We start from the raw sequence: 13607 nt of genomic DNA on the forward strand, positions 1-13607 counted from the left end.
AGGTAATCATCATTTGCCTCTCTGGACAGACCATAGAGTAGGTAGATAACAGGATATAAGTATAAGTACAGGCTGGTCTATGCCTTCAGAGCTGTGGGCTATGGGTAGAGTTACTATTGGCTAGTTATCATTTCTTCTCCACATTCTCCAGTAGGTAAGCATGAGGACAGCAGTGCAGTCCTCCTACTGAGAAGCTGGGCTCACGCTAGAATGACAAGAAGCCCACCCTGACGGGTACAGTAGGAAGTGAGACAGAAAAGGAGCATGGCAAAGAGAGCCGTTAAAGTAGCAGCTGACGGCCAGTCACCCCTGCGTACAAGGAGGGAAAGCGTGGGCTGGAGAGCCATAGGGCTCTGCTGCTAACGCTGGCAACAGGGAGGCAGCAGGTCCTCTTCAGAGAAGGTGGCACGCATGAGAGTCCTTCAAAAGGGCCTTTGTAACTGCTGGGAATTGGGGCCCTGTGACACTGACGGTCAGGTGGTCGGCCTGCAGCTCTGCAGCGGTTAAAACTCCCACGGAAGCTGTTTTGGTTTTGGGTACCCGTGTCATTGAGCTGGAATTACTTCTTTGCAATTAGGTGGCGCGGATCTTCTTGCGCTGGGCTTCTCTTCCTGGAGCGCGTCCTGACACCCTTTGTCATCCAGAGCTTTCCCCCTCTGTTCCCGAGAGGAGCTTGGGGAAAGTGCTCTCCTTTCTCACTCCTCCAGGCAGCCTCGTCTGTCACCGCAGCTCGGAGGACTTTGTGAAACCCGAGCAGCTGGATGGCGAAAACTGCTTTAAACGTAGCAAGTAAGATGATCAGTAACCGTGTGTTAGTACTAGATCCTGCATGAAGGTGTTGCGTGTCAGCGAGCACGAGTCATCTTTTCACGTGGGTTTATGGGACAATAATGAGATGCAGCTCTTTTTTTCAGATGGCCTTATGCATCTCAATAGCCTTAAGATTATACAAGGGTGCGTGAGATGCGAAAGCTTGTCTGGCTTTCCGGGGGCAGAAAGGGTGCATTGGGCTCTGGGCTTGCTGGGGAAGGGGGAAGGGGAAGGGGAAGGGGAAGGGAAGAAGGGAATGCGCAGCGCGGGGTGGGAAGGGGAGGGGACATGACAGGAGGGGAGAGGAGGAGAGAGGACCAGAGAGGAGCTGCCCTGTTGTGGTTTAGCCCCAGCCAGCCACTAAGCACCACGCAGCCGCTCACTCACTCCCCCTACCCCGATGGGATGGGGGAGAGGATTGGCGGGGTAAGAGTGAGAAACACTCCTGGGTTGAGATAAGAACAGTTTAATAATTGAAATAAAGTAAAATAGTAATGATAATAATAACAATATAATAATGATGATAATAATAATAACAATATACAAAGCAAGTGATGCACAATGCAATTGCTCACCACTCGCCGACCGATACCCAGACAGCTCCCGAGCAGCGATCGCTGCTCCCCGGCCAACCCCCCCCCCCCCCCCCCCCCCCCCCCCCCAGTTTCTATACTGAGCATGACGTCACATGGTATGGAATAGCCCTTTGGTCAGTTTGGATCAACTATTCTGGCTGTGCCCCCTCCCAGTTTCTTGTGGCCCTGGCAGAGCATGGGAAGCTGAAAAGTCCTTGACGGGCATAAGCAGTACTTAGCAACAACTAAAAACATCAGCGTGTTATCAACGTTCTTCTCCTACTAAATCCAAAACACAGCACTATGCCTGCTACTAGGAAGAAAATTAACTGTATCCCAGCAAAACCAGGACATGCCCCCTGGACGTGTAGTGCAGCAGCAGTCCCCATGGCGCCGTGGCGTGCGGGGGGACGTGCGCCTGTCGTCTCGTAAGCCTGGCTCTCACCCAACAGAGCACCCACGCTGGCAGAGCCATTTCTTTGTACAGTGTAGCTCTGGCCTTTCATCTGCGATTGGACAGGCTTCCTTTTGGGGATAAAGGTAGCATGCTTTTGCCAACTCTGTTAGTCGTTTGTTTGGGGAGAAAAACAAAACGGCAGCTACCTGTTACTAGGGAAGAGGGGAGGACTCCAGCCTCTGAAGAGCACGTGTAGCAGCAACCATGCTCAGAGTCGAGTATGCTCCCTTCCTCTCCTCTAAACTCGTCTACTGTCCCCTGCAGTGCAGAGCACTAGTGGCAACCACTGGAAATGAACGTGCAAGGCACCCGCCCCTTGTGCCCCTGTGGCCCCCTTGGCTTTCTCGGGCTGCAAGAAAAGAGCCACCAGCATGGACCTGAGCCCCCACGTGACAAACACTCAAGGTACTTGGTGCCTGGCCTCAGTCACCGCAGGCGGCCTTCCTTGAGCAGAGCATCAAAAGCAGCAGCGCCCTAGGAAAGGGTTTTGGTAGCTCCCAAATGTATCACTCCTCAGTGGGAATGCAAAGAGCTGACCCCTTGGTAGGAGACATTCTGGTTTTGTAGCATGTCTGCCCTTGCGGAGAGGAGTGCAAAACCTGCTCCCTGTCAGGCTGGACTTTGCCTCGAAATGTGGCCCTGCTTTTCTGTTGTGACATCACAAAGCATCGTCAGCGCTGATGTAGACACAGCAGGGCACACGATCGGGGTTGTCCCTGCGCCTTTGTCACTCTCGGTCTTGAGGGAACGGAGATCGCAGAGTTTTTGGCTTGTTCCCGAGCAAGGAGGATGCCTGGTGCCTGCACCTCAGCGGGTACAGAGAGACAGCCGCGGAAGGAACACGTTCTGAGCGGGTATGTTTGAAAAATCCTTCTCCTTTCCCCAAGTGTATTTTCCACCTCATCTGCTGGGGTGGGTGGTGGGTGGACAGGGGAAGAACACGAGGGCAGCCGGAGAGCTCCGCCTGGAGGGTGGTGGAAGGCAGCGGCAGTCTCTTCAGTCTCTGCCAGGGACTAGGCCGAGAAAGCCTTTTGTCTGTGCGCAATGAGGGACGAGTCCATTTTGGATCACACGGAGGCAGTCCCAAGCGGTTGCCCAGATACGTCCTGCCCTAGAAATTGCAGGAGCTTAGCACAGTCCTGTATTGCGCTCTGCAAGGTTGGCTTGCCTTTCGACCAGAACCAGGAGGATACCCACGCTTCTTCTGTTGGCAGTGGATTTGACTTGCGCTCTCCTGACAGGTGAGGTTTCCTTCGGAAACCTGGTCAGCTTCTCACCAGCGGTCTGCCTTAGGAAAAGGAGCACAAGATCCTCTGAGGGGTGCAAGAAGTTTTCTAGTAGAACAAAAGGGGACTGTTTATTCCTGATGGGTACGCTGTAAGCCTTTCGAGAGCCTCCTAGAACAGGCGGGAGGAGTTTCCGTCTTGCAGAGTGGTGTGTGCTGTCTCTTGGCCGATCAGGCTTCAGGGGAGCAGGGCCTAGCCACCAGGGTCTTTCTCTGGCGTTTCCTTGGTTCCCCATGGATTACCAGCATGCCTTGACGTTCAACCCTCCCTCCCTCCCTGCCTCTCCTTTTCTCCCTCTCCTTTTTACCCGGTCTGCATTTGTCTGCATTTATGCGAAGAAAAGGGCCAGTGATAAGCCAGCTGCTAAAGAAATGCTGCTAGAGGGGAGACACACGACCCCCCTGCCTTGCAGGCTGTTGAACTGTAGGGGTACAGGCTGAACCTGACTCGAGCTTGTGCGGGACCAAGCCAATCCTCCCGCCAGGAATGCCAGGTTCAAGACCTGCAGTCCCTACTGATGCTCTCGAGTCTGCTGCTGAACCGCACGGGTAGCGCCAGCTTCACCATCCTTTTCCTCCTTACTGCTCCGTAGGAAGACGAAGGCTCTGAAGATGGTGACCGTGGCGCTGCTTGTCAGTCTGCTCTCTTTCGGTGAGTCTCTGTAGAGCTCAGGCCTGAGGATGGCGCTTTAGGAGGTGCCCAGGCCTCCATTCTGCCCTGGGCCGTTTCCCCTGCTGTGACCAGAGGAGCCCAGCTAAAGAGCTGAAAGTCCCCGACAGAGCTGTGTCAGTCGCGCCTGCTTCAGAGGAACGGGTGTGCGGGCGACGAAGGGGTGACTTGCCTTCCCCGGGAGGGCTAAGCCAGTTCTTCTCTTAAGCTGAGGGAGAGGCAGTGGCTAACCTCGCCTGCCCCAGGACGTTGAGAAGCTTCTGCAGGACAAGGAGCATACTCCAGGGGAGGGAAGGGCCGTCTGTTGCACAGCCCCCTACGCCATCACGACCTCTTGCAAAGACGACAAGAGGAGAGACAGCTATGGCACCTGGGAGGGACACGGAAAGGGGAGCGGGCAGCGCGAGGCATAACCCCGCCTTAGACCAAGTTCTAAGCGTAACGAGAGCTTTTGTGTATGACTGGCAGGTGTTTACCCGCGTGGGACAGCTTGGCGAAAAAAGCCTCTGGAGGACCGCAGCAGTATGCTGGGCCTACGTCTCCTCCTCTATTCAGCCGCTCCAACAGCAGGTGACCCCTAGGTTTCTTCAGATCAAGACTGGTACTGGCAGCGTAAGTCCAGGGCATAAAGTGCCACTGATTAAAAAAGCCTGTGGCTCGGGCTAGGTACAGTAGCCACCCTGGCAGGTCATTCAGGTGAAGGCCAAGTGGACCGAACCCCAGTGTCTCTGCAGCTCGTGGCATTGCACGCAGCTGATAAGGAACAATGGTGAGGCAGATTTGGGCCTGCGTAGGTTTCAGCAAAGCACTGGCTTGCATGCCAAGACTTGAGTCCCTTGGTTTTGATCACGGCTAGTAGAGTCCTGCTGCCCCAGCCTTCAACGTGCCAAGCACTTCAGAAATTCGCTTGTGGGCGCGTAGTTCAGCAAGCAGCTCCGTAGCAATGGCACTTCCCAGGGTGGTATCAAGAAAGGACCTGTAATCAAGCCACCCTTGGAAGTGTAGCAGGAACCTGCCCGACAGTAGTCCAGCTGCCTAGGAAGACTGGGAAACCGAAGGAGTAGGTAAGAGAGGTTGCATGCACCTCTCGACCTATGGAATGAATGAATGCCTGACAAATGGTAGAAGGCTTTGTAGGAAAGATGGTGTTTAGCTGGAAGCCGTGCCCCAGTCAAAGAGGGGAAGCTGTCTGGAAGAAGACAATGCCCAATGTCAATGGTCTTCTGTCTTGCCCGCCGGTCCACGGTGGTGTTTTCAGAGTGTACGCTACGGGAGCACCCGAGCACGAATAGCCATGCCGTCTGTAACTCTCTGTTTCCCGTGGCTGTACAGAGACTGTCGTTGTGCGCTGCCTTTCTTTCTGCAGAAGGCCTGTTTCTATTTGGAATGACTGTTGCCTTCATTGTCGTTCCAGGAGCGCTTGCACCTCCCTGGAGGGGACTGGAAGACTCGGAGGTAAAAAAACATTTCCCCTTGACTAGAGGGCTCTTTAGAGGAGCGCTGCCCCTCGGCCCCAACAGGACATTGTTTATGCCCTGTCTCACACAAACTTCACCTGGCACAGCTGCCTGAGATTCTCCCATTGCCCTTTCTTCCCTTCTGCCAAAGGGTCAGCTACAGCTCCCCGCTTCCGTCAGAGGACTGGGGCCACCCTTTTGCTTGAGCTGGGCTGTTTGCAGCTCCACCTTTCTAACACCTGAGAAGGGGAACTACGGTAGCCTTCTCCACCCTGCACCCGTTTCTCTCCCTCGATGCTTGGGAGTAGCTGCTAGGAGACACCTCTGCGGCTTTCCATTGCTAGGCTGCAATAGAAAGCCCCTGCAAGCAGCATTGCCCCCTCAAAGGAGAGGAGAGGCCAAGGGAAAAAAGAGCGTCTTCTCTCAGGCTGAGGTCAGCGTAGCAGCAGTTGCCCATGAAGAGCTTTGCAGGGGGGCACGGTTCAAGGACTGAGGGCAGCCTTGCAGCTGCCACCGTCAAGCGGAGAGGGAGGACAGAAGCGTGTTTCTCGAGCAAGCGGAAGAGGCTAGCCGAGGCAAGGGACGTGTTATGCTAAGAAAGGAGAAGAGGGAGCAGCAGGAGAGAGGTGGAGGAAAACACAGAGAGCTGAGATACTGGCAGCCAAGCACAGCAAAGACAACCGGGGCGGAGGGCTCTAGGGCTGATCCAGGAGAGCTCTCCCCAGCCTCCCTTAGATCGTGTCTCACTAGGCTATCCCTAAGGCAGGGAAGGAGAAGGAAGGAAGCGGGGCAGGGTGCTTCGGTAGGACCCGGGTTCAGGGAGGGGAACAAAGAGCAACACTGGGGAGAGAGCTGCTGTTGAGAAGCGGCATTTGGCAACGGCAACCGCTTTCCCTTGCTCTTTGTGCGTCTTGCGGGCCTCCCCTGTTTACGCCTGAGCCGCATGCGTAGCAGGAATTGGGAGACTAGACTGGGCAAACAGACGTGGGATCGGCATGCTATGCCCCTGTTGGCTACCTCTTAACTCGCAGCAGCCTGCCTCGAGACCTCTTCTGAAAGGAAAAAACCGCGCACCTCCTCTTTCTGTTGGTGTTTTCTATAGGAACTGCCACCTGCACCCCTTCAGCTCTGCTCTTGCATGGCTTTGATGACGCGTTGCCGCCTTGTAATAGGGAAAAAGATGGCTTTGGGCGTTTGAGACGTTCAGCAGTTCCCCAAAATGTACCCAGGCAGCCAGGGAAGCAGCTTCTCAGCCTGAAGCTCTGAGAACGTCGGAACTAACTCTCCCAACCGCTTAAGGCGTGGTTAGCCGGCCAGTCATCCAGAGCCAGGCTTCTTGCGTCGCTCATGTCCCCACGGCGTCCGAGAGGCCAGCCACAACACTTACAGTCTCTCCGTTGCTCACTTCTTGTAGGCCAGCAGGGGACGAGTTCGGAGAAGCGCTTAGCAATACCCTGAGCCTGCAAGAGCAGCTACGTAAGCTCCAGGAAGAGCTTTATCACCTGCGGTGGAGCGTAAAGGATGTCGCCGAGCGAGCTCTCCACGAAGCCTTGAAGCAGGCTAAGCTCCCAGGCTTTACCGGATGGGTAAGGGCACACTGCAGAAGGCTCTACTCAGAGGTTTCGTTCCTCCCTCCGCCATGTATCCTACTACAGTTCCCCGTCATAGCCAGCCAAAAGGCTGGCGCTGCTGCAACAAGTGCTGTGCATTGCCACGCTCCCTTTTCCTGCTGCTCCACACGTCCTTATGGGGGAAGAGAGCGCCGTGACAGGAATGACAGTTGTCTTAGTCGTACCTTCCTCTCCGTCCAGATCTCGGGCCCTCCTCAAGGGAGGACCGGAAAGAAAGAAAGAATGGTCCCAGCAGTCCATAGTTCCCCCAGTCCCACCTCAGGCCCAGAAGGCTTGTCCGTCCGTGCTGCCTGGCATGGGGCACCTCCACAGGAAAAGCCCCTTCCCGCAACTTCAGCTTTCAGAGCATCGGAGTGAGCAGCCCCTCCATTCTGACACCGGTCAATCAGAGTAGAGCAAACCTGGCAGGTTGCCGGGCAGTGCCGGCGTTCCTTCCGTGTGAGTTTAACCTTGCCCCAGCTCACCTTGGCTGGCCTTGCAGGGGAGCTGCTGGCCCCGTTCCTTTTCCTTCTAACAGGTGCTCTCCTTTGTCTTCCTTCCCAGGCTGTTCAAGAGATAATCAATCAAGTCTTGAAGAAGCTGGAAGAAAACCAAGTCCCCATGCCTGACTATGCCCTCAAATCATCAGGTGCCGTGACATTGTACAAAGCAACCAGTTCCAAAGCGCTTCCGGTCCAGCTTGACAAGACAGGCATTTGAACGCGCCCAGTGGTAGGAGAGGAGGGGCGACAAGTCAAGGGCCACCTCGTGCCCTAAAAATGTACCCACTGACAGAGTTGGGAACGGGCCAGACCACATCTGAGGAGCAGAAAGCCTAGCTCACGTTCCTGTCTTTCTCCACGGCCCCTTACGACAGTTTCATGAGTCCCTGCTCGGAGGCATCGTGCCAGTAGGAAAGAGGGGCATCCCACTGTAGGAGACGGATGACTACTTAGAAGCCTTTTTGCAAGTCAACAGGGCAATCAATATTCCTTATGACATTGCTCGCTGATCGTGCTCGTCTTTTAATTTCCAGGGGCTGCTGTCGTTCATTCAAGGACTTCGCCGTCCTTCAGGACTACCAAAGGAAAAGTCTTTTTCTATTCCCTGCCGGTGCTGGATCACATGAGGTCTCCTGAGCTTATTCTTGAGGTAGGAGCACCGAGAAACGGAAGAGCAAAGGGCGGGGGCGGCGGGGAGTGGGGAGGCAGCGGGAACCAAACACGCTGCTGAGAGCTGCCTTTACCCTTGTCTTTGCTCCTCAAAGCTTTCTTTTCCTGCCTTCTTGCATGGACCTACTCGCCTCCTGTGTCTCCCTGCTATTTCCTCTCCCGGAGTGCCCCAGGTCATCTGCGCGAGCTTTTAACAGGCTACCTTGGCCCTGCAGTCTTTGTCTTCCCAGGCACCGTGAAAACTGTCAGGCGCGGCACAGAAGGAGAATGGGAAAGGTGCCTGCAGAGGTCTGGGGTGTGAGCTCGCCAGGGCTCTTAGGGAGCACAAGCGGGCTCTGAGAGCCTGCACTGCTGGAGGGCCGGCCCCACGTTGTGCTTGCAAGCCATGCAGGCACTGCTCCGGAGCTGCCTGCACAAGTGCAAGAGTTGGCTGCTGCCCGTGGAAGGAGGTGGGACTGGATGAGAGGGAGCGATTGCGTTCCCTTACGGGAAAGGCTCGTCCAGGTGGGGCCCTTAGTTGCCACCTGCCCTGGGCGGGTGCCTTTCAGCCGCACCGTCCCTTGCTTGTTCTTGGCGAGTTGCTCCGGACCGGGAGAGGCCGGAGAGCTTCTACAAGTAGCGCAGCCAGCTCCCTGCAGTCCCTGCAAGAAGCAATCCAGTGCTTCTGCGCTGAAGGGGTCTCGTGACGCGTGAATTCTCGTGACTGCTTCTCTGTTCCGTACCCACAGGGTCCGACCGAAGGCATTGGCTGTGGTTCCGAGCAGAACTGCTTGGCCACATCGGTTCTTAATGTTCTGATGCGCGCGGCAGGAATGAGAGCCAGGGCACCCTTCTCCACGTGAACATGGTTTCTTCTTCTCCTTTCAGCCTGAAAATCATCCGGGAAACTGCTGGCCCTTCCCAGGAAGTCAGGGACACGTCTTCGTCAAGCTGTCTGAGCCAATCATTCCCAGGGCAGTCACCATGGACCACGTTTCAGGGACAGCGTTCCATGGAGACAGTATCTCCAGGGCCCCAAAGGACTTTGCTGTCTACGTAAGTGATTTCTCTAGAGTCGGGGGCAGGGGGTTGCATAGCATTTTTCTAAGCCGGGAGGGAATACAGGTCAGAGAGTCCAGCGGCCTGCGCTTTCCCCTGCCTCGCAGAAGAAACAAGCTCCTTGGAGTTGTATTCCTCTCTTATCCAATGTACCGCTCAAAAGGAAGCTCCTGGGGCAAGGTGCAACCCCAGGAGCCACAGGGAAAAGGAGCTGGCCACGGTGCACGGTCCTAGACCTTCTTGGCTTCCAATCCCAGTGGGCATTCGTGATCCTCAGGTTACCCCGCACTCACTGGGAACGTCTGCTCCTTCTCTGACTCTCAGCTGAGACTCGTAGAGTAGGCAAGCGTGGCGTGCTCCCCCGCTGCAGCTTCTTGTCTTCTCCTTGTGCTCCTCGTCCTTGGACTACGTAGCTGAAATAAAGCAGTACTTCACTGACTGAAGGTAAGTCTTCCCACGGTGTACCAGGCGCTCTTGTTTTCTCCACCCCTCTCTTTCTCTAGGGCCTGAAGGAAGAACATGAGGAGCAGGGAACGTTCCTGGGACAGTTCACTTTCCAGGCGGTGCTGAATCCCAGGCAGACCTTCCAGCTGAAGGTACGGGAGCAAAGAGGGAGGAGAATTGGAGGAGAGGAGGAGAAATGCGGTTGGCTGGGCAGAAGCTTCCCTGCCAAAGGGCTACAGGCAGCCCTCTCCTTGAGCACGTGCCACGCCGGCCTTTCTTCTGCTTTAACTTCCTGACGGCGTACACCCGCACTGATGTTGTTCTTCTCTTGCGTTTTGGGTTTAAGCTTCAGCGCTTACAAGCGCCGCGGTTGAAGCTGAAAGCGGCTTGGCTGCCTGGACGCCAAGCGCATCCAAGTGGCCGCATCCCGTCGTATGCGCTGCTACTGGCCTGCTAGTTAAAGACGAGAAATACTGGGCTTGCTGGGGATTCTGTTGTTGCTGGTAGCGCGTGGTGACAGGGAGGCCATTCTGTTCCGGTGGCTTTCTAGAGAAGGCACTAGCACCACTGGGTCTTCTGACTGCGGAAGCACACGCCTCAAAGCAGGCAAGAAGACCTTGCCAACCTATTTGCCGAAGCTGCTTCTGGTAGCTGCTTCTTCCTTGACTATTCTCATGGCCAAATGAGGTAGAGCAGGAGAAGAACCTCCTGACCACGAGAGGTCAAAAAGGCCTCGCAGGGCAGCCAGAAGTAAGCTGTTGAACGAGTCCCTCGCTGCGGCACTACTCTGTCAGTAGTCAAATGCTAGAGAGGAAAAGGCAACTCATTTCTTCTTCTCATTTCAGAAGGAGCTCTCTGGTTTTGCGAATTACGTAAGGCTGCAAGTGCTGAGCAACTGGGGCCACCCGGCCTACACCTGCCTCTATCGATTCAGGGTGCACGGTGATCCTCTCAAAGACGGGGGACGGGCGTCAGTTTCGCCTGGCAATAAACTCCATTAATTTTCACCAAGTCGAGTTCGACCCTGCTTTGCCTGTGATGCTAACTGCTAAGAGAGCTCCCTGTCCCTCTCTCGACCCCCGAGCTTACCGGAGGCTTCCGGAGTACGTGGCAGAAAGCCTGACATCCACACACTTGCTGCCTACACAGTCCTAGAGAAAGATTAAAGCAAGGTACAGTTGTCTTACGCGGGAGGCGGCTAAGGATCAACTGTGAGCACCGCAGCTCGCTCCTCGGCCAGCTGGGGCACTGGGCCTGCGCAGAGACAGCCTGCAAGAAGGGCCGTTGCACCTGGAGCTGCTCTCGCAGCAGCACAAGGGCTGTGCACAGCTCTGCCGTCCCTCAGTCCACACATGGGGTCTGGGCCTGCTCAGGGAGGGAGCGGGGGGAAAGGCGGGGAAGGGGAGGGAAGAGGAAGGAAGGGGAGCTGCCCTGGATTGGTTCTGGAACAGCAAGTCTTTCCCAAAATGCGGGTCTGTCTGTGCTGCCAGCCGCAGCCCGGGGCAGGAGGAGCTGCGTGACGGGAGCCGCTTGCGTCGGCCAGGCCGGCACCCGGCAGGAAGACGGGGCTCTGCCCCCGGTCACACGGCCCGCGCTGAGCCCAGCACCCAGGGCCTTCCTCAGGCCTCACCTTCCCCGGGGCGGTGAGGAGGAGAGACGCCCTGTCCTGGCATGGCCCAGGGCACCCTCCTGTGGCCTGAAGGAAGGGCAAAGCCGCCATCGCTCTCCGCACAGGGGCTGACCGCTGTCCTTCGCTTCCGTCCCTGGGGCTCCGCAGTGCTGGCAGGCCCCGCAGGGCTTCAGGGCCAAGCAAACACCCAGGCGCCGGGGGCTCCTGGGGCTCGGGGCGGCTTTGGGCAGCTCCGAAGCTGAGGCACGGCTGCTGCCCCTTTGCTACCGCAGATGCAGTTATTTGCTACCCCCCTTCACGGTCAATCCTCTTTCTCCTCGTGGCACATGGACTGGACACATGCCACGTCCCCCGTTAGGCTGGCAGGACTTCAGGGAAATGAGGAGGTCCCGGCACGCACACGGGCAGGAGGACAGTGAAAAGGAGCCCTCTCAGGCTTTTTCTGCTCTTTCGCACCTGAACTCGGACATCAGCTTTTTTTCCTCCCAGCTGCACAGCTTGCTGCCAGCCAAAGCGAGGTGGGCTGAGCCGGTCCTTGGGATAACTCGGCTCCTTTTGGTTTTGATTGCATGCCTACACTTTTCTTTTTGTGCACCTTTTCTTTCCCCCTGCTTCCCCCCAGTTCCGTTCTCTATTAAAGGTAATCATCATTTGCCTCTCTGGACAGACCATAGAGTAGGTAGATAACAGGATATAAGTACAGGCTGGTCTATGCCTTCAGAGCTGTGGGCTATGGGTAGAGTTACTATTGGCTAGTTATCATTTCTTCTCCACATTCTCCAGTAGGTAAGCATGAGGACAGCAGTGCAGTCCTCCTACTGAGAAGCTGGGCTCACGCTAGAATGACAAGAAGCCCACCCTGACGGGTACAGTAGGAAGTGAGACAGAAAAGGAGCATGGCAAAGAGAGCCGTTAAAGTAGCAGCTGACGGCCAGTCACCCCTGCGTACAAGGAGGGAAAGCGTGGGCTGGAGAGCCATAGGGCTCTGCTGCTAACGCTGGCAACAGGGAGGCAGCAGGTCCTCTTCAGAGAAGGTGGCACGCATGAGAGTCCTTCAAAAGGGCCTTTGTAACTGCTGGGAATTGGGGCCCTGTGACACTGACGGTCAGGTGGTCGGCCTGCAGCTCTGCAGCGGTTAAAACTCCCACGGAAGCTGTTTTGGTTTTGGGTACCCGTGTCATTGAGCTGGAATTACTTCTTTGCAATTAGGTGGCGCGGATCTTCTTGCGCTGGGCTTCTCTTCCTGGAGCGCGTCCTGACACCCTTTGTCATCCAGAGCTTTCCCCTCTGTTCCCGAGAGGAGCTTGGGGAAAGTGCTCTCCTTTCTCACTCCTCCAGGCAGCCTCGTCTGTCACCGCAGCTCGGAGGACTTTGTGAAACCCGAGCAGCTGGATGGCGAAAACTGCTTTAAACGTAGCAAGTAAGATGATCAGTAACCGTGTGTTAGTACTAGATCCTGCATGAAGGTGTTGCGTGTCAGCGAGCACGAGTCATCTTTTCACGTGGGTTTATGGGACAATAATGAGATGCAGCTCTTTTTTTCAGATGGCCTTATGCATCTCAATAGCCTTAAGATTATACAAGGGTGCGTGAGATGCGAAAGCTTGTCTGGCTTTCCGGGGGCAGAAAGGGTGCATTGGGCTCTGGGCTTGCTGGGGAAGGGGAAAGGGGAAGGGGAAGGGGAAGGGGAAGGGGAAGGGAAGAAGGGAATGCGCAGCGCGGGGTGGGAAGGGGAGGGGACATGACAGGAGGGGAGAGGAGGAGAGAGGACCAGAGAGGAGCTGCCCTGTTGTGGTTTAGCCCCAGCCAGCCACTAAGCACCACGCAGCCGCTCACTCACTCCCCCTACCCCGATGGGATGGGGGAGAGGATTGGCGGAGTAAGAGTGAGAAACACTCCTGGGTTGAGATAAGAACAGTTTAATAATTGAAATAAAGTAAAATAGTAATGATAATAATAACAATATAATAATGATGATAATAATAATAACAATATACAAAGCAAGTGATGCACAATGCAATTGCTCACCACTCGCCGACCGATACCCAGACAGCTCCCGAGCAGCGATCGCTGCTCCCCCGGCCAACCCCCCCCCCCCCCCCCCCCCCCCCAGTTTCTATACTGAGCATGACGTCACATGGTATGGAATAGCCCTTTGGTCAGTTTGGATCAACTATTCTGGCTGTGCCCCCTCCCAGTTTCTTGTGGCCCTGGCAGAGCATGGGAAGCTGAAAAGTCCTTGACGGGCATAAGCAGTACTTAGCAACAACTAAAAACATCAGCGTGTTATCAACGTTCTTCTCCTACTAAATCCAAAACACAGCACTATGCCTGCTACTAGGAAGAAAATTAACTGTATCCCAGCCAAAACCAGGACATGCCCCCTGGACGTGTAGTGCAGCAGCAGTCCCCCATGGCGCCGTGGCGTGCGGGGGGACGTGCGCCTGTCGTCTCGTAAG

At 55.6% G+C, this 13607-nt stretch overlaps 1 protein-coding gene across 1 annotated transcript; it reads left to right on the forward strand.

Moving 5' to 3' along the window:
• Positions 1 to 2886: 2886 nt before the first annotated feature.
• LOC142595038 (SUN domain-containing protein 3-like) lies at positions 2887 to 11786 on the forward strand. Its single transcript, XM_075722118.1, has 10 exons — positions 2887 to 3083; positions 3721 to 3779; positions 4464 to 4566; positions 6669 to 6840; positions 7429 to 7513; positions 7901 to 8016; positions 8904 to 9071; positions 9578 to 9670; positions 10364 to 10488; positions 11771 to 11786. The coding sequence occupies exons 1-10, from the start codon at positions 2887 to 2889 to the stop codon at positions 11784 to 11786; spliced, it is 1134 nt and encodes a 377-aa protein (XP_075578233.1).
• The last annotated feature ends 1821 nt before the right edge of the window (positions 11787 to 13607 follow it).

This window comes from Pelecanus crispus, chromosome 16 (genome assembly GCF_030463565.1).
Source record: "Pelecanus crispus isolate bPelCri1 chromosome 16, bPelCri1.pri, whole genome shotgun sequence".
Lineage (NCBI taxonomy): Eukaryota > Metazoa > Chordata > Aves > Pelecaniformes > Pelecanidae > Pelecanus > Pelecanus crispus.